This window comes from Antechinus flavipes, chromosome 5, assembly GCF_016432865.1.
Source record: "Antechinus flavipes isolate AdamAnt ecotype Samford, QLD, Australia chromosome 5, AdamAnt_v2, whole genome shotgun sequence".
NCBI classification, from domain to species: Eukaryota; Metazoa; Chordata; class Mammalia; order Dasyuromorphia; family Dasyuridae; genus Antechinus; species Antechinus flavipes.
The window spans coordinates 22,176,918-22,203,505 of record NC_067402.1 but is presented as its reverse complement, the minus strand read 5'-3'; the positions used below and the strand labels follow the sequence as shown (position 1 = coordinate 22,203,505).

The 26,588-nt window shown below is 39.9% G+C and overlaps 1 protein-coding gene across 1 annotated transcript in view; it reads left to right on the top strand.

Moving 5' to 3' along the window:
* Positions 1 to 26,588, top strand: part of TGFBR2 (transforming growth factor beta receptor 2) — an 80,492-nt gene that overhangs the window by 40,237 nt on the left and 13,667 nt on the right. The window contains exons 3-4 of the mRNA XM_051961453.1: positions 4,158 to 4,348; positions 21,041 to 21,837. Coding sequence (XP_051817413.1) covers positions 4,158 to 4,348; positions 21,041 to 21,837 — 988 coding nt within the window. The remainder of the gene's footprint in view (positions 1 to 4,157; positions 4,349 to 21,040; positions 21,838 to 26,588) is intronic.

Below are 26,588 nucleotides of genomic sequence, written 5' to 3'. Positions count from 1 at the left end.
TTGATTACAGGCATCTGTGACCCTCATGCTTGGGCAATACCTTGTATGTCTAAGGTGATTAATAAATGCAGTTAGCATTGAATTATTGAATGATGTTGCTTAGTGTTTTTCAAACTCATGGTAACATTCAACCAAGTGATTTCTCCCTTCCTTACAGGTATACACAAGTACTTTTTCCTACACAAGATCATTTCCTAATGCCCCTAGTTATTCTTTCCCTTTCTTTCACTTCTTCCTCTTCTCTTTGTCTCCTCTACTTTGCATATATTTTATCCGTGCATTTCTTATATTTCCCCACAGCTCATTATGAGCTCATTGAGGGCTAAGGCAATTTTATTTTTTCTTGGTATATCCAGTAACATACATTGACTGAGTTGAAGTGTCCAGAGAGAAGAAAAGAAAGCCTTCACTTGGGAAGACAGCAGCTAGGGTGACTGAGTCTTTCTAGAGTAAGGAAGACCTGAGTTCAAACAGCAGTATGATCTTAGATAAGCCACTTAATTTCTGCCTTAGTTTACTCAACTGTAAAATGGGAATAATAATAGCACTTATCCCTCAGAGTTATTGTAAGAATCAAATGAGATAGCTTAGCATTGTTCCAGTCGTATCGGAGGTTCACAGGAAGATTCTATATGAAATCATGTATCCCATTTCATACTACTTGAGATATAGATATATGGATATAGCTATATAGGTAGACAGTGATTTTATATACATAGAGATTACACACATAAATATTTCTTTAAATTACTTTCAAATCTGTTCTCTTGGCTTTTTCCTTTTGTTGTTCTGAGCATTAAAATATTGGTTGATGTCATTTTTAAGATCTCCATAATTCCCCTCACTGCAACTTATATCTGTTACCTCTCTGACAGTTGCATTTAAAATGGTGGTTGCGTTTAAAAATACACTTTATTATTCTCTGCACTACCAGCAAAGGGTACCTAGAGAGGGGCTTTTCCTTCCTCACTCACAATAACAGGATACTACATGGGAGAGGCTGGGAGGTACTCAGAGCTTCTTTTAGGACTGATAGAGGCCCTAAATGGAGGATGGGCACTAAGTGATATAGGAACAGGAAATGGGAAACAGCAAGAGATTCGAATTATCTGGCTCACAGTTGGGTGGTTTCAAGTGGCAGAAAGTCTTTGAATAAAGGGAACCAAACTACTTTCCAGCTCCTCTCTTCACCCACCCCCGTCCCACCACAGCCCCTGTATTGTTGGTGATCTCCAAGGACATGGACATTGGTTTTTTTATCTTTTCTAGCAGAAGAGACTCCCCACAGAAAGCTTGAGCTCACACAACTATCAGGGGTCTAGAAGGTAGAATTAGGAGGCTGAAAGATTCATTTTCAAATCTTCCTCTTTGAAAACAGTTTCTTTTTTTCTTCAATAGTATTTTAATTTTCCAAATACAGGTAAAGATAGTTTTCAACATTCATTTTTGTAAGACTCTATGTTCCAAATTTTTCTCGCTCCTTCCCTTATCTTCCCCCCACCAAGACTTCAGGTAATATAATATAGGTAAATATATGCAGTCCTTTAAAACATATTTCCATATTTGTCATGTTGTACCAAAAAAATCAGACCAAAAGAAGAAAAACCACGAGAAAGAAAAAGCAAACAAACAGATTAAAAGAGGTTGAAATGGCTATGCTTCGATCCACATTCAGTCTCCACAGTTCTGTCTGGATGCTGATGGCATTTTCCATCCCGAGTCTATTGGAATTGTCTTGGGTCACTGAATTACTGAGAAGAGCCAAGTCCATCACAGTTGCTTATCACATAATCTTGCTGTTACTGTGTACAATGGTCTCTTGGTTCTGTTCACTTTTGAAAACAATTTCTAGCTAAATAAGAATCCAGCTCCTCAGAATAGACTAGAAAAAGGCTAATGTGGGCTCTCTCCTCATGTTGAGCTTAAGAATCACCCTGGGATCAGAAAAATTCTGCATTTTCCCACGCTCCCCCTGGTCTCTTCTCTTCAAGATAGAAGTATTTGAAATCGCCCTGTAGGACAGTCCCTCCTGACTGAAATTGTAAACTAGTAGTGAGAACAAGGCCTTGGTCAGAGGGGTGACCTTTTTAAAATACTCAGAATGCCCAAACTAGGAGGATTGGCAACGCGCCACAGTCAATGAGACTGTTAGCCTTCGAGTTAGGGAGATAATTGCAAATCCTACCACTCCTCTTAGTGTGTACCCAAGAGCAAATCACTCCACAGCTCCTGAAGCTCTTTTCCCTTATCTGTAAACCTGTCTAATGAGTTAATGGAAGGTATATGTTTCTGGGGCTCCTCCCTGATGTGAGAGAGAAAACATGTGTAAAATTATAAAATCTTTAGTTAGAGCATTGGTCCTTTAGCTTTCCTCTGCTATTTAATTTTTATTATAATTTTTAATTAGTTTTATTATTTGTTTTTACATCACTTTTATTTCCAAATCCATTCTTCTTCCTCCCTTGTAATAAAGAATCTTAGAAAGAAGGAAAAGGAAAAAAAAAAAAACAATTTAGCAAGACCAACATTTCACCACTTTTGTCCCCCATCTCTACAAAAAAAGGGAGGAAATACCTTTTTCCCACTTTTTTTCCCCTAAGGTCAACTTGTTAAGTTAGAATTGTCATCATTGTTGTTGTCATGACTAGCAGTTATAAAAATGTTTCAAGGTTTTCAAAGTGTTTTACAAGTGTTATTTCATTTGATGTACACAATATTGCTTGGAAAGACAGTGTTCAATTTTGTCTTGTTTTAATCATTGTTTCTTTTATACAATGTTGCTGTCATTGTGTATATTTTTTTCCAATTCTGCTGCCTTTGATTGGCTCCCCATGCTCCCCTATATTCATCCATTAGTCAGCATTTCTTAGAGGCCAGGAGTAGTCTCTTAACTTTACATATGGCCCTAACCCAAATGATAGCTATCCTTTTAATAGCTCTATATACATGGAGCCATCATTTCTGTTTTGAACTTCCCTTGATTTTACAGAAGAGGAAAGTAATGTCCCAAGAAGGCTTATGAGTCACTCAAGAGTCTCACTTGAAGTTAAGTAGAAAAGCTGAGTCTAGAATCCAAGTATCCAGTTGGATAACCTCATTTAGACCCCTAGAACTGGGTTTTCTTTCTCACTTAAGGATGACTATCACTGCATCATCCCTTACTCTTCTTGGAGGTAATACAGGGGGAAAGATTTGATGGCTATACAGCAGAGAGCAGAGTGAAGTACTTCCCTCCACCCCTGTGTTCCTCCCTTCTCTTCCCTTCCTCTCTCCACTCCCTATTTTGCAAATGAATGGAAGGGAAAACTTGACAGTTTGGAGGGTAGACCAACCAACATACATAGAAAAACCATCAAGGCAAATAGTCCCAACCTTCCAACCTCCCTTGCCTTTTATTCTTGAAATTGCTTTCACTTTGAGTCCTTGTAATGAGTGACAAGGGTCAGGCTAGATGATGCAGTGGATAGAACATTCGGAATAGACCTGAATCCAAATCCAGCCTGATATTCACTAGCTATCTAACCTGGGGAAGTCACTTAACCCCCAATTGCCTCTATTCCTCAACTGTGAAATGGGCACAGAGCAAAGAAGGAAATGGAAAATCACTCCAGTATCTTGCCAGGAAAACCTAATGGACAAATCTGTGAGATCATGTAGAGTGAAAGACTGAGCAGTAACAGTGACAAGTAGCAAAGGAAATTTAGATTATTGACAAGTCTCTGTGAGTTAGGGGAAATCAAGAGACTCAAGCCGCAGCTCTTCCAGTTACTAGCTGTGAATCTCAAGAAAGTCATTCAGTTTCTCTGTCTCAGTTTTTTCATCTCTAAAATAAGGAAGTTAGTCTAGATGAATCCCTCCCAAAGATCACTTTTAGTTTTAGTTTTGATATTCTGTGGTGTATTCTGAAATTATAAGGTTCTGACATACATATATACATATATATTATATATATATATGCATATGTAAGCAATCTCATGAATAGACTTGATGAAAAGAAAAATGTGGTGAGCAGGGAGAACTATACCTGGCTCCCACTGGTGCGACATTGATAAAACAGCACAACCGTTTTAGAGATTTCTCTCTTGCAGGAATTACCTATCCCACTTTCTATCATATCCTGGAAACCATTTCATCTCTCCTTCTCTTTTCATTTCCAGGAGGAAGAACGATAAAAATGTAACCATAGAAACTCTCTGCCATGATCCTAGCCTCAAAGTCCATGGCTTTGCTCTGGAGGATACTAATTCTGACAAATGCTTGATGAAGGAAAAGAAGGTCCCTGGTGAGACCTTCTTCATGTGTTCCTGCAGGAAGGAGGAATGCAATGACATCTTACTCTTCTCAGAAGGTGAGGTTTTTTTTTTCCTTTTCTTCATTGGCTCCTGGACCCATTTGTAACAAATAGCTTTTTTGCCCTCTAATATTAATTTATTTTCTCTTGCCGTGTTCATTTTTCCCCAGAGAAGTTTCTGTGATCACTGGCACTGAAAAGTTGCCTATTTATATATACTCTTATTAATTATCAACCCATATTCCAGTGGGCTCCTTTCAGGTTGATTTATATTAGTTTATGCTGTGATCCCTACCTCCTCAATTCCAGCAGCTTTCTCCTGAGGGACTTCTCGATCCATTTGTGCATTCCCTCAAATACCCTCACCTTCTGGTCTCCAATCCCCATTCCCATCCAATCCAATCAATTCCCATGAGCTCCTGTACTCAGCCTTAGCACCATTCAGGGATGATGGCACTTCATCTCATTCTCTCTCACAGATAACTTTATTTCTGTGATTAAGAGCTATGAAATTCCTTGTTCTGATCATAATCTTCTGACTTGCCAAGAGTGAGTCACTCCTCACTTTCAGTCTTTCAAATTATCGCACAGGATCTCCTCACTGCTTTCTCCTAAGGCATGTTGGGATTTTACCTTTACAGGTGGGATAAATTGATGAAAATATTTATAAGTGAGGTTATAGAAAAATAGAAAACACTTGCTCTTGCAGATATGTGGAGATTCCACTGCTTTCTACTTATACTCACCTTCAAGTTTTCCCTTTAAATAATATTTTTTCCCTTTAAATAAATCAAATAAATAATTTAAAGTTTTCCCTTTAAAGAAATAAATAAACTAGTTATTTATCAACAAGAAAAAATGCACCATTTATTTACAATAAGCTGGTATTTCCTAGAGTTAGCTACTCCTTTCCTGGCAAAGCAAAATGAGCAGAATCATCAGTGTTACGCAACTCCGGAAATCCAGCCATGTCTTGCAGCTTAGGTCTTTTGGACCAGCTTTGAGAGATGCTAAGCTGGTATTGATTTGTTTTTTCTAAAACTTCCTTCCTTCCATGAGGGTGGATTTCCACCACTTTATCTGAAAGCAGGGCTACATCATTTCTTGCTTTTCTTCCCCCATCCCCACCTCCTCTTTCATTGAGTCTGAGTCTTGCCAGCTCATGGACACTTGGCTGACATTGTCTTGATCCATTGCTCTTAACTAGCAGCACAATGAAAGCCAAGCCACTGCCCTTAAGGATTCTGTATTTGCAGAGACGGACTTGTGACATGGGAAACCCAACTTAAGAAACAATTACGAGCCATATGGGTTCATTGATAGATTTAGAAGGGAACTCAGGAATCATTTAGTTGCCTCATTTTACAGATGAGGAAACCAAAGCTTAGAAGGCCTAAGTGCTCAGGGCCACACAGATGAGTGATTCTGAATAAATTAGTTGGGCTCATAGACTTGGAAAAGGCTTGAAAGAACCATCTATATTTTTATAAACACTAAACTCTGGGCTCAGTCTTGAATGTTTTGCTGGCTGATGAAGATAAATATGGATTAAATCAATAAGTTCTCTTCTCCACAGTCCTGGGGGAAGGGGGTCGGCGGGGGTAGGAGGAGGAAACGGGTATTTTTGCTTATGAGGATGACACCACATTGATGTATCAGGCCATCCCAGGACCCACTTAATCTGTGTCATTGATGGGCTTTTCTGGTCCCGCTGTGGGTAGTCTGCCACAGCAGAAAGTTAAACCTGCTTTGTATAGGATTTCATATCAAGCTAATCACCCTTTTCACACCTTGGGCTAACTGGACCTGTTCCGTGTTCCTGTTTGTTGGGATGGGAAGTCTGCTGGAGGCTCTCTATTCTTCAATATACAGAATAATAATCAAACTTGGATGACAAGAGGATTAATCTTCCCACTTTGTCTCTGGATCAGTTCTCCACTTTTTAAGAACTACATAAATGTGCTGTTTGTCTTGTTGCTGTCCATGTTGCCCTGCCCAGTGGTTGACTTTGCCCTCCTTGGTGGTAGTAGTCATTCCCACTGAGTCATTTCACTGTATCCCCTAGCCCTCCTCGTGTCCACTCAAATTAGAATGCTTCTTAGCAACTTTTGCCTCTTATTCTGGGTTCTGCAAAGCAGAACAAGCCTAATCCTGCTTGAAATCAATCAGCATTTATTAAGTGCTTATTATATTCCTGGCACTGTGCTACACACTGGGGATGCAAAGACAGACACAACCCCAAGGAGTTCTCAATCTAATAGAGGAGATAACATTCAAACAGTTGAGATATGGGATTCTTTGAAGATACCACAAGGAAGGCACTAAGATTGAGTCCTGAGAGGGAAAATGTAGCCAAGAGTTAAAGGAATCAGGGAAGCCTGGAGGTAGAAGATGAGGAATAACAGAGTTCTAGGCAGAGGAAGCAGCCAGTGAAAATGCCCTATGATGGGGAGTTGTGGGCAAGAAAGACCAAGGAAACTACTGTCCCTCTATCATCTTCCAGATATAGGAAGTCTGCTGTTGTCTTTCTCATGAGCCTTCTGTTTTCCAGACTCAATAGACACTGTTTCTTCAGCAAGGACTCATGGCAGGAATTACACGTCCGTTTCCAAGCTGCCTGTCCTTCTGGTTCCTTTTTCAGCTCCTCATACCCTTCCTAATATTTAGTGCTATTCCAGACCTCATTTTTTCCCCATTTCTAGAACTCATTTTTCCAGACTTTTAACCTCACCACATCATTAAGTGCTCATCCCGGTCATTGGGAATTTAGGTGAAAACACTCTTATTTCTCACTTTGAAGGCATTGGTTTGATGAGTTTGAAGAACTTTGGCCCTTAATAAATGATTCTTCACAATGGATGCTTGGAGGGCAAGCAAGTCGCCTGAAATATTCACTTCAAGATGTGGCTAAAGTGAATGGGAGTGGACTCAGTATCAGACATTATTGTATTCAGTTCAGCCAATCTTAGATACTTAGGTACTAGAGTGAACATTAAATTAATTCCTGCCCTCATGGAGCTTACATTCTTCTGGGGTTTGAAAATATGGAATCCATTCCTCTCCCTTTCCCCCAAAGGAGGTGAGCCATTTTAGAATATTAAAGGACATTGGAGAATTCTGGATTCGGGATGCAAAACAGTTTGTGTTTATGGTCTCAAGCAGCAGTTGAGAGAGAAGGAGAGATCAAAGAAATAAACAATCAGGTACTTAAGCTCCTCTGGATGAATCCCCTACCTTATCATGATCATCCTCCAGTATTGTGAGGCAATGGTCACCTGGTGATGTTTAGCTTCCCATTTCTAAGGGTTTGAGGAAACCAGTTTGGACAGGTTTGTGAGCTGATTGTGCACGGTCAATGTGAGCGATAAAAACTTGAGAATTAGCAAATGCTACAAATCAGAGCTTGATTATTGCTTTAGTTTATTGCTTTGCTGGTTACCTAGACTTAAAATGATGGAGAAAATGTTGATTCTACAGATCAGACTTAAAACTGTGTCCTGAGTACATATTTTTCTTGGGGAACCAGTTGTTAAAACTTCCCAGTGTTTTCCTATTCTTTTTTCCAGTGTCGTTAATTAAAACTATTGATTGGGGGTCCTAGAAGGAAAGAAGGATCTGGTGAGCAGGGGATGGTAGAGAGCCATTCAGGGATGAGAAATGAGATATCTCAGGCACAGAGGCAAGCCCCCATGCTGTCTGCAGATGCAGACTGCCATTACGGGTATCCTAATTGTTGAATATGGCCTGTACCATCCCCAAGGTTATTATATGGTGAAGTGGACATTGGTTCTGCCTGATTCTGGTGTATATGCTCTGTTGTTTTTAAATAAGCACAGAAATTGTCTGAAAAGTTCAGCCGTGTCTGAGTCCCTCCCAGGGGGAATGAATCAGGTAACATAGGGAGGAGATTGAGGCGGAAGGAGTTTTCACGAAGGTATGTCTTATTTTTGTTCCTCCTTAGAAAAAAAAAATATGTTGTGGATTAGAGTTTCTTTTAAATAAAAACCACCTTATTGCGTTGCCTGCCTGGTTAGCCATGGCAGGAAGAGGAATGATTTTTACAGTATCAGACATGTGGTTTCCTGTCTGTGTTTAGCTTTTAGGCAGAGCATCTTAGCCAGCTGGTCCCCTGCTCCTCGAGACAACTAGATAATGGCTGGAAAAAACTGGTTTCAAACTACAATACAAACCCAATTCCATGTATTTCTCTCATGCCTTGCATACTTTCTCGTTTCCTCTCCTGGGAGTAAGGAGTGTGTGTGTGTGTGTGTGTGTGTGTGTGTGTGTGTGTGTGTGTGTGCATTCCATATTCCCCTATGTATGTATGTATTTTGCTGTTTTTTCCCTGTGCCTTTATTTTTTCTATTTCTAGCCCTTATGTCAGAGGTGTCAACATTCTAGCAGAATTCATAGTCTAGTTGTCAGTTGCTTCAGAAAGGAGAAGAAAGAAAGCAGAAGTGGTGTTGGGGAGGCCCCAAAGCATTCTGGGTATATGCTATCTCTTGTCTGATGTAATTGTCCGACAGGGCTGTTGAACTAGCTGACCTTGTCATCTCTAGTGGGAAGCAAAGCAGCCTCCTAAATACAGAAAGAAAATCGGAATGCTTTTGGAAGAGGAAAAAACTGTAAATTAAAATGAAAGTCACAGCTTTGTGAGTTATTCTTATCACACAAGGTGATGGATCAGAACTAAAGCATTCTTTGCTTCTAGACAAGGCAGACTATAATAGGACCCCTAGAATGTTCTGTTCTAGAACCCCCAAAATAATGAAACTCATATATCGTGACTCAGTTAAGAAATGCTTTGAAAGCTTTGGAAGTGGCTTGTAACAAAGCTTCTATCTTTGGAGAATTTTTTTCTAAGCAGCAAAGTAAACAAAATCCACCCGAGCTGGATAAATTGACTGGATGCTTGGACCCCATGTATATCAATTCCTACTCTATTTGTAGACTGTGGGGATTCGAAAGCAATCTAGATAATATTTGGTCCAACACTGAATTTGATTTTTGTTTTTTGTAAAATTTTAGAGAAGTATCCTTCCCCCTTTAAATAATAGTGAATAACCATCTTCCCTACTGCCATCCCACCAAACCCTCCCTTCTGACACAGAAAAACAATGAACCCAGCAACTGCATCTTCAGAGAAGTGAATGATGTGATTCATCATCTGTGTTGAAACAAACTTGGTTATTAAAAGTATTGTTTAGCTGTCATTCATTCAATTTATTTTTTTCATTTAGATGATTTTAGTCATTGCCTGTATCCTTCCAAAGTTGCTTACTTTGTCCTCCATCATTTTATATCAGCCTTCCCATGCTTCTGAATTCTTTCCATTTGTTTCTTATGGGACAATAGTATTCGATTACATCGCCATTCTGCAGTCTGTTCAGCCATTTGCTGGTTAGTCGCTGGGCATCCGCTGTTTCCAAGTTTATGCTGTCACAAAAATTGGATATTTTGGAACATAGGATAACTCTTCCTCCTATCATCCCCACCTGCCATCTTTGACTTCTGTGGGCTCTGTGCCTAGTAGCAGGATTGCTGAGCCAATGGCTATGAGTAGAAAGAATTTAGGGAAGTTTCTCTCATTATTCCAAATTGTTTTCTAAAACAGCTGGAGAAAATCACAGCGTCACTAACAGTACATATTAGCGAGTCAGTCTCCCCTAGTTCTGCCAGCACTATTTTTGTCTTTTATGATTTTGGCAAAGTTACTGCAACCTTTTTGTTTTACAAAAGAGTGAACTGAATTTCAAGGAAGTGCCTTTTGGGCTTTTGGACACAGTACCTGACACACAGTAAGCACGTAATAAATCCTTGTTCTTTCCTCTTCCATGTTCCCTAAATGTGCAGAATAGGGCAGTGGCTCTGAGCACAGCCCGAGGTTCCCGTGAGAATGTATGCTTACTGGAGGCAGGGACTGTATGTACCTTTCTTTGTAGGGCCAGTGTTTAGCACAGTGCCTCACGCAGAACTTTTATAGCCCATTATCTCTGTGCTAAGGAATGCATCAGGATGGGTTGGGCCCATCTTGGACCCCATTCAAAGGACCATAGTTATGGCAGGACAAAAGAGCCTTCATTATAAGGTGATCTTTCTTATAGGTGAATCCCATATCTCTAGTCCCTAATGACCGTAGCCTTGTGCAACATGAGGATATTATTTTAGGGATTCTCTGCTTCTCCCAGATAACCCCTTCCTATTCCCTTGTTATTGCTATCTTGATACAAGATAGGCAAACTAGTCTGAGGAGAGCGCTCAGCTTACAATAGTCATTTTAAACATTTGAACAATAGAAAACTACAGAGTAAAACAGTTAATCACAGCATAAATGAGCAAAGCTGCCCACTTTTCATCTCAGGCTAAGCTAAATGTGCCACACCAAGTAGACTTTTGAGGGGCTTTTTGTTTTGCAAAAAAAAAAAAAAAACAAAACAAAACAAAACAAAAAAAAAAAAACCCTTTCCCCCTGAATTTAAATTAAATCTGTCTAGTCCTAATCATGTTGCATTTTGGTTTTTACCAGAAATAATCTTGACTTTTAAAAGACGTAACAAGTCACACACCCACACAGAGGCAGAATACATTTCCCTCCTTTTTCATTATTTAGTCAAACTGATCTTATAACGATATATAAGATTGTGATCAAATAATCTTTCTAAATTTATTCATAAGAAATACTCTTCCCCTATTCCCCTTGAGCAATTCAGCCTGGCCTGACAGAGAAGCTGGAGGCAATCTGTGCTGCCCATTTCTTTCTTTCATATTTAGAATCCTGGAGTCCTAAGACCAGATTTCAAGCTAAAAGACACTTTAGAAGCCATTTAATTATACCTCCATTTTTATTAAATGGCTTCTAAGGTCTCTTTATAGATGAAAAGACTGGGATTCAGAAAATATAAGAGACTTGCATAAAGGTCAAATACATCATAAGTATCATATAGAATTTGAATCTAGGTCCACTGACTTCCGAGCCAATGCTGTCATTATACTACTACTGTACTGCTCTCAGCAAACATTTATTAAGCACTCATTTTGTTAGTATTCTAGGTGCTGACAGGCTCTGTGGGAAACATCTTTTGCTCATTTATTCTACAAACGTTTGTTAAACATCTCCTATGTACCAAGTAGTATGTTTGCATTGAGAAAAGAAAAACATGACAGTCCTTGTCCTTGAGAAATTTAGATTATTTTGCAGGAAAACAGACAAATAAACAACAAATGTGTTATTTGGACTGGACCTTTATCAGGAAAAAATACTTGGATTTGAATTTCACAGGTTGTCTCCCTCTAGTAGAGTATGAACTTCTTGAGAACAGACTGTCTTTTACAACTATTTTCCCCCAATACTTGGCAATGTGTAGCACATAGTAGGTGCTTATTAAATGTTCGCTGGTCCTTAGAATCATGTGCCAAAACTATTTAAACCAAAAACAAGGGAATTCTCACCTCCACCATCATTTGGCTACTTCTCCAATCAGTCCTTATCACCATATCTAGGTAATGGCCCAGGAGTAATTCATTAGGGATGTGAGCTCTTTAGGACCATTATTTTTGTAAGGACAATTTTTTTTGTTAGCACCCCAGGGAAACATCATATCAATATCTCTCTGTATTTCATTAGCACTCAGATTTTGAGGCTCTCTTTAAATTCTGTGAATCCTTTGAGTGATCATCTTACTGCTCTGCAATTTTAATGCTTTTCCTGACCTGTGAATTTAATCTTAAGTTATTTACTGGGATGATGGACAGAGATTCAATCACTGACGTTCGAAAATTCATACTGGCTTAAGACAGGGCACTTTGAAAGCCATCTGCCAAGAAGGCTCTGCTGTCTCTCTCTAGTGTTTTTGCAAATAGTTCACTTCACTTTGACAGGATACCAAAGCCCTTAATTCTGAGTTGACTCTTCATTTGCAAAATATCACCTTCCCTACCACCTAGCTGCCAAATGTGGTGAAATATTTGACAGGAGATTTTGAACTCAGAGGAAGGGGTTATTGTATTCAGTGAGGAAAATTTATTTGGGGTGTGTGTGGCTCAGAGAGAGAGAGGGAGAGAGAGACAAAGAAAGAAAGGGATTTAAAGAGAGATTCAGAGACACACAAAGAGAGAAAGAGATAGGCAGAAAGCATCAGTCAGACAGACAGAAACAGAGAGAGACATTGAACTTACTTTTGACTTCAGGATTAAGATACCACTTGGAATCACCATTTGAGGCACCAGGGCCATCTTATCTGAACAGCCATTTTATCAGTGGAATTAAAAATGAGAAATAGATTTGCTTCAAAGATAAAAAGCTGGATGATTTCATCTAATCAAACAAGGGACCTAGAAATTGTCCCCTATTTCCAGTGAACATTATTGTTCACGTCCGTCCTGTTTTCTAAGGCAAGACATTGGAAGCCACCTTTAAACTACTGGGAAGGCATTGAAACTATTTGTCTATTGAGTGCCCATTCCCTGTTAGATTTCCATGGACTTGGAGTAGTTTACCATCCATAATGCAACAATAGATTTCTGATCAATATTCAGTCATTAAGTGGCATCCTGAGTCCAGGGCTCTCTCTGTAGGATTTCTGTTTGCCCTAGGAACCTCTAGAACTTAATGGAGACCTTGCTTTCTGGGGTTCTATGTATGGTACTCTGTAGGCCATGCTGTGCCTATTCTAAGAACAAAACATATCCTTCAGTTGCTTTAAGACACAATCTTAAGGGAATGAGAACAGTCTTGGTAGATCCAAGCTCACATCTTGACTTTGCTACTTACTTGACAGTGTGACTTGGGGTAGATCATCTAATTTCTCTGAGATTCTGTTTTTTCATTTATATATAAAAAAAACTAAGAAACAGATCCAACTTTCACCAAACAGTCACTAAAGTTGCAGTTATTTCCCTTCTAAGGGAAGGAAGTTTTTACAGGAATCCACATAGATCTATGTGTTACACAATACACACTGAAGCCGTTTTTCCTTATAAGATGCCCATGGAAAAAGTTCATGGGGCCCTGCCTTTATCTCTGCAAACAAGCAGCTCTATTTACTGAATCCTTGCCCCACTCACCCTGTCTAGGCCACTGAGAAAAGGAAGTGGTAGACAAGAGTGTTGATATAAAAGCATGGAGCCTGAGGTTAAATCCCAGATCTTCATGACCATGACATCTTGGAAAACAAATTCACCTCTAATCCTCAGTTTTCTTGTTTGTAAAATTCAAGAGTTGAATCACGTGACTATGGAGATAGGCCTTTTAGCTCCCAGGCCATATTGATCATGATTGAACCATTTAGATTTAGGACATCAGATATCAATTGGTCCAGCCCCCTCATTTTACAAAGAAACTAAGAAATTGAATTAATAAATTCACTTCTTCTATAAAGAATACCAATTACTGGACTGCTTCACTGCCCATTGGAAAAAAAGATTCAGTTATACTGGCTCCATCGGCATCTGGAATATCAAACTGGTATTGATTTCTGGGTGCATCATGATGGGTATATACCATTACTTATCACCACACATACTTCACTAACCAGAGTTCAGCCTTAAAATGCTGAAAGACACTCAGACAATAGTTGTTTTTGCCCACTCCAGAATGACTCTGTTCTTCTCTCAACCAAGAGTCTTCTCTTATCCCTACATCTTAGAATTCCCGTTTTTTCCAGGGCCCCCTACTACATAGTCTATTCTGATCCTGTCACCCCAAAACTCCCCAAAATTCTTGTTTCTTTCTCTTCTGAAACTATTTTATGTTTACTTTTATTTCATATTTATTCCAATTAGATGTTTCAGTTTTACATTTCTTTCTTTCTGAGCAAGTTTTTTCCCCACAATACAATGTAATCATTGCCCAGGCTACCAGCCACCCAAGTGTCTTACTTAAGTGTCAAAGGTAGGAAATCTTCTTGACTGTGGGGCTAGCTCCTTCTTCTCTAGACTAGAGGAGTGTGGCCCAAATCAGACTAAAATATAATTGGGAAGCATTTAACATAAATGAATGAATACAACAAAACATAGTTAAGATTATATCTTAAAACTAAGTCACTCTGTGGCCCATAAATATCTTTATGTGTAGGATTAATGGCTCCATTTTCATTTGACTTTGAGACAACTGTCTTAAACTATACTCCCACTCTAAGTCAAACCACTAAACATTAAGTGCCTACTATATGCCAAGGACGTGCTAAATGCCCGGTTATAAAGAGGTAAAGCAGCCCAAGCCCTCAAGGAGCTCAAAATCTGTTGGGAGAGACAACATACAAATAACTGTGTGCAAACAAAATAGATACAGGATAAATTGGAGGTTTATTGAATATTGCACTCATTTAATTAAATAGGATTAGAAAAGGCTTCTTAGAGGAGTCAGATTTTAGTTGGGACTTGGAGGAAGCCAGAGAAGCCGGAAAGTAGAGATAAAAAGGGGGGATAGCCAGGCAAAAGACCCAATATCAGGAGATGGAGTATCTTATTTTGAAGAACAGCAGAAAGATCAGTGTCATTGGATTGTAGACATACGTAGAGGAAAGGAAGATGTAAAGATGAGAAAGAAAGGGAGGAGAAAAGGGCTAACCGAGGATTTTATATTTGATCCTAGAGGCAATGGGCAACCAGCCATTGGAATTGATTGCCATGGTCTGATCAGTGCTTTAGGAAGATCAATCAATAAGGTGTGGCCATTGACACCAGAATGGTATCAGAAGAGAGAAGGGGTATGGTATCAAGCTGGCAGTAGGCCAGATATGGGGGGGGTCACTTATGTCACTTATGATCCAGGGTAACTGGAGAGGAAGGCGGTGGTACCCTGGACAGGGTTAGGAAGGTTAGGAAGAGTTTGAGGGGGTGGTCATGAGTTCTGAAAATAGTAGTCATAATAAATGGATGTGAGTTTGCTGCAGATTTCTCTCTCCCACTGTAATCTCTTCATACTCACTCTCCATCTGTGGGTCTCAGCCTGGGCAGTTTTGCTTTTTTGCAAGATCAGAGGAAGTTCCTTTATCAGTTTTCACAGAAATCCACATAGATCTGTGTGTGTTACACAATACACTGAAGCCATTTTTCCTTGTAAGATGCCCGTGGAAAAAGGTCATGGGGCCCTGCCTTTATCTCTGCAAACAAGCAGCTATCTGTTTACTGAATCATTGCCACACTCACCCTGTCCAGGCCACTACAAAACTGGCTAAGAGAACCCAGGCTTGTGGCTGAGCCCTTCACCCACAGATGGGCCCCAGGCCGTGAGCTCACTTTCTTTTCTTTCCTCTACAAACTTATTCATAACTGGCATTTGCTGACATTTCGGATCACTCATTGAAGAGGCCAGGCTTCAAGTTACCTTTAGAAAAACCTATTTTGTAATCTTCCATGATAAGCAAGGAGTGGGGTGGAGAGTAAGCAAATGGTCTCTGAGGCTAGGATTCACAAACCTTCCACCAAAGACTAAGCGTAGACTCCCACCCCCTAAACAAGAGTCAACCACCAGGGGGTTTCCCTTTGGTAATTTCAGTTACTTTGGGGTTTGCTTTAGTCTGTACTCTTTAATCTTTGTGCAATCTTTACCAAAAAGTTTGTCTTTATTATTGTCTTGTTCACGGATCCCTTTTAAAGGTAAATCTGTTGTCTCCCTTGGTAAAAGGAAGTTTCTGCAGTAGGGTCTTTGGATTCCCATTGCAGGTCTTGGGATCCATCTAGGATTCCTATTCCTCAGGAGAGCTCTCGTGTAACTAAAGATTGTTCCTAAGGAAGTAGGACACTGGATTGAGACTTTAGGACTTGTCGACATACAACTAGTAAATAGTAATAAGAACAATAGCCAATATTTATGTAGTCCTTTAAAGTTTCTACATCCCTATATATACACCCAAATGTATATATGTATAGTATATATGCGTAGGGTTTTGGAAACCTTAAAAGCATGTGTGTTTGTACACACACACACACACACACACACATACACACACATGTTTACATATATACGTGTGTTTATATAATACAGTTGTGAAGTATATGAACACATATCCATGTACATAGATATATATATGCATTTGATTAATAGCAGAGCTGATTCTTCCCCAGATCCTGTGACTTCAAATCCAGAGCCCTAGCGCTGGATCCAAGGCTACCCTTGGATTAATAAATGAATAACAAAGTATTTATTACAAAATCATTAAGAACTAGGCACTGTGCTTGGAATACAGATGTGAGTAAGGAAGACAGCCCTTACCTTCAAGAAGGTTAATGGGAGAGCTGGTTTTCATAGTCCATATATCTGATTCCAACCCCAAAGACTTAATCATCACCAGCATTCCCACCAACACCTAATACCACTGTGCCTAGAGCATATATAATTGCTAATTCCCTTTGCCAACAGTAACAATAATAGCTAGATGGTGTATATATAATAACACTTTCGAGGTTTACAGGGTATTTTAAAATATCTAATGCATACAGCAACCAAGGGAAGTAAATACTATTTTATAGAAACTGGGCAACCATGGGAGATGGATACTATTATTCCCATTTTATAAATGGAGAAACTGGGCAACCATGGGAGGTGGATACTGTTATTCCAAATTTGTAGGTGAGGAAACTGGGCAATTATGGGAGGTGGATACTATTATTCCCATTTTGTAGGTGAGGAAACTGGGCAACCATGGGAGGTGGATACTATTATTCCCATTTTATAAAAGAAGAAACTTGGCAACCATGGGAGGTAAATACTATTATCCCCATTTTATAGATGGAGAAAAAACCATTCAAGCCACATAGCCTCAGTTGCGCTGTTTGTGAATGTCTGAAGCAGGTTTTTAACTCTAGTTTCTTGATTGCAAAGTCTAGCCCTTTCTCACCTGTGCCAGCTGTCTCTGAGGACTTCTGAGGGTTAGGAAGTTAATTACTTCAGTACAATAATTACATCATTGACCCATATAATTCCACCAGGGCTAGTCTTTGTCACTAAGGCAAATTGGACTCAATGGTTTCTAAGTTCTAAAGCCATGATTTTTTAAAATAATATTTCAGAGATAAGTATGGTGTAGCCACATTTCCTCAATATCCTTAGATTTGAGTAAGGGCCATATACAATGAGAACCTTAAAAAATGGAACAGAAATTGGAATCTTAGGTTCCAAGTGGGACCTTTTTCTATAGAGAGGTTCTACCTGGTGGATCTCTGATTAGTGTTAGGTGCCCTAAGCTGGCCTTCTAGCAGACACAAAGGCTGGTTCTGAAGGGGGGACAATGTGGTTGAAAACTTCCCTGTGGGGACAGAAGGATGGAAGTGATAACTTCTGCCTCCCATGAACATTTGTTGCTTCCCTGCTGGGATGCACATGCTTGCTTGTTTTTATCATGGCGCCTGCAGCAGCCCAGGGGTTAATGTTGTCTGACAGGGCGTAGGGACCTCTTGTTTAGATAAAGCTGTCCATCCCCAGGAAGCTTCCTTTTGCCTGCTTTGCTTTTGTTAACATGATTTTTTGGACAGGGCCTTTTGAAGTTTCAAGAATGACAGATGTTGTTACTCAGTAATTTCCCCCAAAATTTTGCATGCCGATGTTAAAAAAAGAAAAAAAAAAAAAAAGAAAGCTCAGGAAGTTGGAGGGGAAAGTGGAACTCTGGTTTGCTGACCTCAAAGGGGGGATTTCTGAGCCTCTTCCTTCTGTAAGTGCTTTTGAAGGTTTCAGGTCAACTGGTGTTTGGGTTTTCTCTTCCTGTAGACTGAAGAGGAGAGCAATGAGGATGGGCAGGTCTGTCTACAGGGTAGATGTCCGACTTTGATTATTTTGGATTAGGGATGAAACTAGATTGGACCTGAAAGTCCTTCTTATGAAGCTCTCTTACATAGCTAGAAACTACGGTACTAGAGTATTACAGGTAGTAGTAGTAGTAGTAGTAGGGCAAAGATGGTTAGGATTTGAACTTAGCACCTCCCATTAATTTGCATTGTGCCATATATTTTACATAGGGTATGGAGCACATAAGACCATAGATTTTGAATTGAAAGAGAAACTTCAATCATCTGAAAGCCAGAGAATTTAGGTGATTTGCCTCAGGTCACACAATCTGGACATGAGTAGAATTCATCATCCTAATGAATAATGAACATATGAAAATAAAATATTTTCATTTAAAAAAACATTTAAAATTTATTTATTTTAATTATCAATTTTTTAAATTATTACAAAACAGATATATGTATTGCTTGTTTCATTTTTTAATAGCCTAATGGAGGACCAGAATAGCAGGGAGATATAGGGAAAAGACCACTGGATCTAAAAAGAGAAGCTCTGTTTTCCACTCCTAGCTTGCTACTTGTTGCATGTATGACCATGGGTACAAGCTAAGACTTATCTGTCCAAAAAAAAAAAAAAAAGTTTGTCCTAAATGACCTTTCACCTTAAAAATCTATGACCCCGTGAAGTCATTTAATCCCATTTGCCTCACCAAAAACCCAAAAGCCAAAAAAATTCCTAATGCCAATCTGCAATATATTGGAACTGCAATGGGGAAAGTCGTGATGTGGATGGGATAACGACATAGTCATATGATGACCAAAGGTCCCCTCCTTATCCAGTAGTCTGCTACTGACTGGCAAATGAGTAATAAAAAGAGAATGAACGAATTGGATCTGAGACAGTGATGGATCTGTGAAGAACCAGGCCAAATGGAGCCAGGGGAATACAAATGCTCCCCCAACTGTATGAAAACTGACCCATTCCTTCATTTGTGTCTTTGTCTAGAGTTCTCTCATTCAAGTCCATTGCATGATGGAAAGTTGATTAAAAAAAGGAGTCAATCCATTACACAAATTGAGTATACCAGGCAATGCATTAAATCCTTGAAGCATGGAGGCCACTGTCTTCACACTGTAACTTAGTCATTTCCTTCTGCTTTGGAAGCAATTAACAACTCATCCTGATTTGAATCAAGACCTTTGGAATAAGGCCCTTTGGTTATGTTGGGATTTAGTCAGCATTTATGTGACACTAACACATGTACATGTGTGTATATCTACTCATGACATACATACATACATACATATATTCACTGGAAGAAGCAGCTCCCAGCACTCTCCAAATCCAGTCTTCTTTCTGGTAAAACTAGCTTTGTTTGCAGCGCACTGTAAGATATCACCCACTCAATAGATATTTAGTAAGTGCCTACTGTCTGCCAGGTATTAGCTAATTGCAGGCAGGACAAAGATTCCCTACTTGCAAGGAGGTTACATGCTAATGGGAGAGGCAAGAAGGGTTTATAATTATAAAGAGTGGATGTGTGTGTGTGTGTGTGTGTGTGTGTGTGTGTGTGTGAGACAAAGCAAAGTAAGGGGTTGCTGATATCGGGGGGGATCAGCAGACTTCTTGGGTGGGCACAAGAATTTTTGTTCATAAGTTGGATGATCTAAGAAAAACCTTGAAAGACTTCCATGATGGAGAGCAATTTGGAACTTTACCCAAAGGGCTATCAAACTCTGAATCCACTTTAACCCAGCAATGTTTTTACTGGGCCTGTATCCCAAAGAGATCTTTAAATGTCTGTAGCAGCCCTCTTTGTAGTGGCCAGAAACTGGAAACTAAGTGGATGCCCATCAGTTGGAGAATGGCTGAATAAATTGTGGTCTATGAATGTTATGGGATATTATTGTTCTGTAACAAATGACCAGCAGGATGATTTCAGGGAGGCCTGAAGAGCCTTATGTGAATTGATACTGAGTGAAGTGACTAGAAGCAAGAGATCACTGTATATAATAACAACAAGATTATACGATGATCAGTTCTGATAGACATGGCTCTCTTTAACAATGAGATGATCTTGTGATGAAGAGAGCCATTTATACCAAGAGACAGGACTATGGGAATTGAGTGTGGATCACAACATAGAATTTTCACTCTTTTTATTGTTGTTTGCTTGCATTTTGTTTTCTTTTTCATTTTTTCCTGTTTGATTTGATTTTTCTTGCGCAGCAAAATAATTGTAGAAATATATGCATATATTGAATGTAACGTATATTTTACTATGTTTAACATATACTGGACTACTTGCCATCTAGGGAAAGGGATGGGGGTGGGGGAATTGGAACACAAGGTTTTGCAAGGGTTAATGTTGAAGAATTATCCACACATATGTTTTGAAAAATAAAAAGTTTTAATAAAGGAAACAAAAGACTTCTATGAGCTGATGCAAAATGAAATGTATTGTATACAAAGTGAAAGCAATATTTTAAGATGATCAGCTGTGAATGCTTTTCCTATTCTTAGCAAATCTAAGACAAAATGTTATCCATAATGTGAATAGTGGCATTGCACAGGTTTAACATATATTGCATCACTTGCCGACTAGGGCAGGGGAAAAAAGGGGAAAAATTAGAACACAGGGTTTTGTAGGAGTGAATGTCAAAAATTATCCATGTATATATTCTGAAAATAAAAAGCTATAATTTTAAAAAATGCTGTCCATATCTAGAGAAAGAACTGATTGTATCTGAATACAGGTTGAAGTATACTTAGGGAAAAAAAAAGAATTTGTTCATAAGTTAGACTGGAAGTTGTCTGAGCACTAGGAACAGGTTTCTTGGGGTCACAACAATCCAAGAAGTTTTATCCCTTCATAAGTGAGATTAAATATCCAGAGCTGACTAGCAAAAACGTTATAGTTACTATCTCTGAAATGATGCTAATTGTGCATCCACTCAGCCGCATCCAGTACGTCCCCTTCCCACAGAACTGACGTCTTTCCCTTGTCTCTTGTTTTTCTTGAGCAGAAGTTTTTGACCACTCCGAGCTTCTGGCCATCATCTCCAAAGTGACCATCATCAGCCTCCTTCCGCCCGTGGGCATCGCCATCGCCGTGATTGTCATCTTCTACTGCTACCGGGTACACCGCAGGAGAAAACTGAGTACCACCTGGGAGAGCAGCAAGTCGCGGAAGCTGGTGGAGTGCAGCGACCGCTGTGCCATGATGATGGATGACGACCGCTCGGACATAAGCTCCACCTGCGCCAACAACCTCAACCACAACACAGAGCTGCTGCCCATCGAGCTGGACACCCTGGTGGGCAAGGGGCGCTTTGCCGAGGTCTACAAGGCCAAGCTGAAACAGAACACTTCCGAGCAGTTTGAGACGGTGGCGGTCAAGATCTTTCCCTACGAAGAATATGCCTCCTGGAAGACGGAGAAGGAGATCTTCTCGGACATCAACCTCAAGCATGAGAACATCCTTCAGTTTCTGACGGCGGAGGAGAGGAAGATGGACTTGGGAAAGCAGTATTGGCTCATCACCGCCTTCCATGCCAGGGGCAACCTGCAGGAGTACCTCACCAGGCATGTCATCAGCTGGGAGGACCTGTGGAAGCTAGGCAGCTCCCTGTCCCGGGGCATCGCCCATCTCCATAGCGACCACACTCCCTGCGGGAGACCAAAAACAGCCATTGTTCACAGAGACCTGAAGAGCTCCAACATCCTAGTGAAAAACGACCTGACCTGCTGCCTCTGTGACTTTGGGCTGTCCCTGAGATTGGACCCGACCCTCTCTGTGGATGACTTGGCCAACAGTGGGCAGGTGAGTTTGAGCCCAAGCCCATGTCTGAGGGTGTTCCTTTTGGACTGGAGAGGTATGAGAAAGGGTGTTTACAGATAATAACGTTTCCACATTCAGTTCTGAGGGAGGGTCTTCCATCACCTGATAGCCCTGTATTAATAGGCGCAATGTTCATGTATAGTCCTAGCTCTCTGGGCTGCCCAAGTCAGGGTGATTCAGTGGGACAAGCTGTTACAGAGCCACAGAATATTTTGTGGACAGTAGGAGGACAAAAAGGCATGAGTGTAGTATGATGCGAGTTGTATAGAATTTAGTTTGGAGACTTGGGTTCAAATCTCCACTCTGGTGCCTAAGTACTTAGAACATGTGATCTCTTATCACCACAAACACAGGTAATCTCAAATGTTAGAGAATGAAAACAGTAACTGAAGTAATGATTTTTACTAGACAACCCGAGTTTTAAAACTGTAATAATTAGAATCGTCCAAGTTGGGATCGGCTACCTTGAAAGGTGGTGAGTTCCCCCTCCTTGGAGGTCTTCCGACAGAGGCTGGATCATATCTTATTGGTTAGATCAGGGGATGATTCCTTATGTGGAAGGGATGGTTGGCGTGGACAGTGATTCTGTGCAACCCTGCCATACTCCTTCTTGCTATATAACTAACGATGGACAAATTGCTTAATCTCTCTTAGCCTCAGTATTAACCTCATCTGTAAAATGGAAAGAGTATTGCCTTTTACCTTACAGGACAAGTGATGGAAATCAAAGAGGTAACACATAGGAAATGATGGGCAAACTTGGAACCATTACATGCACAAACCAGCATTATATTTGTGTTTTTCTCTATAGTCTTAGAAAGAAGCTTATTAGCACTACAAGAAACTCATATATCCCGCAGTACCAAATATGGGTCTTTGTACCTTTGAAACCTTTTGATGGGATGTTATTGTATTAACCCAGCTGAGGCATAAAATTAAAGCGTTTCCAAAAGGCAACAGTCCAGAGGCTGAAAGGAAACTCTGGTCCCGGGTGAGGGAGCTGTTTCTTCCAAGTCTATCACTCCACTGTATGTATAGTCTTCTCCCTGTTAGGATATAAACTCCTTGAAGGCATAGTCTTAAGATTTAATATTTGTATTCTTGACTGCCAAGCAGGAGAAAGGTAGAAATAAGCATTTACAAAATGCCTACTATGTGCCAGGCACTGTGCTAAACACTTTACAAATATTACTATTATTATTATTATTATTTATCCTCACAACTAATGTGGGAGCTACATGCATTTTCCAGTCAAGAAAGCTGAGGTAAACAGGCTAGTAATGGTCTGAGACTAGACTGATCTAAGGTCTTCCTGATTCTACCTGTATCCCACCTAGATGCCTCAACTATAGCAACTATTAGCATGTGGCACAATTAATAAACACCTGGTATACACCAAGCACAGTTCTGGGTCCTGGGAATACCAATACAAGAGTCAGACAATTGCCTGCATTCTATTGGGATACAAGATATAAAAAGTTGTTTCAGAAGGAGAAAGAAAACTAACATTTGGGATGATTAGTAAAGGCTCATAGGATGTCTTACCTGTGATTTGAAAGAAATGAGGGGATCTAGAAGGAAAAGATGATAATACTAAAGAACAGAGAGGTGTCATATATTTTTAACTTGAATCCTTGTTTCAAAACATTTACAAAGTAGGAAAAATTAGGAGATGAGAAATCAGATACTCAACAAACATTAAGCACCTACTGTGTGTGAAGAGGCAACATGGGAAAAATGGTGATAGAACTGTCCTCCTTCAAGTCTTGTTGCTATCTGGACTTGTTTCTTCATCTAAAAATTGGGGATTTGATTCCTTCCAATTCTAAATCTATAATGTTGGGAAAGCCTGCTGGATTTTAAGCTGGAGAGCCTGGGTTCAAATCCTGTCTTTCTCACATGCTCCTTGTTTGACTTTAGACAAGATGTGCTATGGGTATGACTTTTATAGGCCTCAGTTTCCAAACCTATAATACCTGGGTTTGAATTAGAATAACCTAAAGCACTTAAGACCTAAGTGGGACTTAATTAACGGATTCCATTTGTATATCCAAGCCCTGCCAGGATGGATCTATAGAGCCCTTGATTTTTCTGGACGGTTTTAAAATATTCAGAAGCTGAAACCAGCATCTTTATAGAACTTCTTGTTAGTTAAATGCACGTGATTGGACCCAGGCCATATACTGGATATCACCTGACCAGTGAGCTACAATGCTATTTCTCACTCTTCTTGACATCAGAATATTTAGGCTAGAAAGGCTCACTAAGGATGGCGCTATTTATATTATGTTTCAATGAACACATCTCCTAGTTAGATCTACTTGTTTCAAGGACCTACAACATTTTACTTTAGAAAGTCAGGTTTTTGCTACTTGGGAAATTGCATTTCCTCCTCCGGGGGTCTGGGATATCATCTTGTCCTGGATGAGATAATTAAAGTCCCTTCCAGCTGTGACATTCAGTGATGGTGATCAGTTTCCTCAAACTACTTTTTAATGAGTAATTGTCTTATATATCTGTACCAATTTAAAGTTAATGAAACCCTTTCCTTGCAACAACCCCATACAAGATTTATTCCCATTTCACAAATGGGGAACTTAAGGATTAACTTTATTGTCACCTTTCTGATGTTCCCATTATCATTCAATTAGAGAGCATTTATAAGTGTCAGTGTTGTGCCAGGCGCTGTTAGGTACTATTTATAAGTGCCAGTTGTGCCAGGTACTATTTATAAGTGCCAGTGTTGTGCCAGACTCTGTGTCAGGTACTGAAAATATAAAGACAAAAGTGAAAAGTCCCTTCTTTCAAGGATCTTACTGCCCGAGAGAGAAAATGGGAATGCAAACACACATATACAACATAGAACAGTTCGGGCATTTTGGAAAAGAAAACATTAGTTGGCTGGGCCATGGCCCGCCATCTTGACTTTTGTCTCTGGACTGTCATGACTTGGAGGAGAGAGTGAGGCTGAGGATTACATCTAATTCACGAGCAAGTCAAGCCATCACCCTCCTGTTGTCATTAGTCATCCCTGAAAACGAAGGATAAAAAAAAAAAGAAAAGGAAAAAGAAAATGAAAGATGAACCCAGCAGACAACATTACCACTTAAGATGCCCCAAGAGGGACGTTATTTAGAAGGCAGTGCTTGAGCTGAACTTTGTTGGAACCTGAGAGGATTCTAAAAGACAAAGGTGGGAGGAAGTAGCTTCTCAGCATGGAGCAAGAGTTCACCTCAGAGAAATAAAATGCTTTGCCCTTGATTCAAAATTAAGAAGAATCAGAGGAGAGATTCATACTTAGATCTCTATGAAGTCCACATCTAGATGTGTTTCCGGGTTAAAGCTCTGCTCTGCTCAGTGACTGCTTATAATATTGCCTTCATGCATATTTCATGGCAGCAGACATTCATGTTTAGTTGCTACTGTCCTTGGTGTTTTTAAAATAAAACAATAAACCCAAGAATCTTTAAAGTAAGTTTTGCAAGAAAACTGAGTCTTCATGGTCACTTGCACATATCCCTGGGTATCAGGGACCCAAGATGTTTTTAGCTCCCAATGGCCCCAGCAAGAACCCTTTCCACTTAGATTGCCCCAGTATCTCCACTTCTTACCAACTCAGTGGACCACTGGGTCTTCACAGCAGCCTTGCTGCTGCAACATAAGGATACCTAAACTTCGTGGCTGGTCAAACTCTCCCATTTGAATTCTCAGTGCTTGATTCTTGGCATAAAGTAAATACTTTTCTGCTTTTTCCCTTCCATATTTGAGAGCTGAAAAAGTATCCATCCATCCCAATTCTATCATTGAACCTATTAGGAAACAGGCCCAGGGACAAAAGGCTATAACTTGTCCATAGTCACACAACAAGCTAAGAAATGTCCTTGCACTTAGATCTTTTGACTTTCCAGTCTAATGTCCTTCCCACCACAGCACTTGACAGTAGCAAATTCTTTGTTTTTTCTTTTTTAAGGGATGACTATAGAAAGGAGGGAGGAGTGTTGTCTTTTTCTGTGCCTTTAGAAAACCAGCTCCAAACCAAGAAACTCTTTGTCATATGGTATCTTCTCGCTTTTACAGTTTCCAGCACGATGTGGTCAGGGATGAAAGCGTCTTCATATTGCAGAAACAAAGTTATAAGCTTCCCACATGACAGAATGACAGTCGTATTTTTTCTGTTGCCTGTTAGGAGGTGGATGAATAATGCTCTGACATATATTGAAGGGAGAGATAAGCAGACCCTGAGGTTTGGCACTTCCTTGTTTGCTGTGTTAGCTCGGCAACCTTAAAAAAAATGGTCTTCATGTAAGAGCACATTATTTTTGTCAGTTGTCCAATACTGTATTACTATGTGTTGCTTAAACTCAGACTATTTTTGTAGCCTTCTGGGGAGGTGGGAACCCTGTACCCAGTTTGATTCAGTAAACAAGGGCTTATTCGGTGGAAGGCATGGGGCCAAGAACCGGATAATAAATAATAGCTGATATTTCTGGAACCCCCTTTTGAAAGATTTGCAAACTGCTTTGTATCATTTGTCTACGACCTGCAGAATAATTACTATGGCCATTGTGTGTGTTTGTTTGTTTTTTTCAAGATGAGGAAACAGAGACTCAAAATTATTTATTGAAAGATAATAGATATTTAAAATTAGAGTCAGCATGAGATGCAGTGCGCCATAATGGATACAAAGCTGACCTTGGAAGCAGGGTTCATGTCTTGCCTCTGGCACAGGCTGG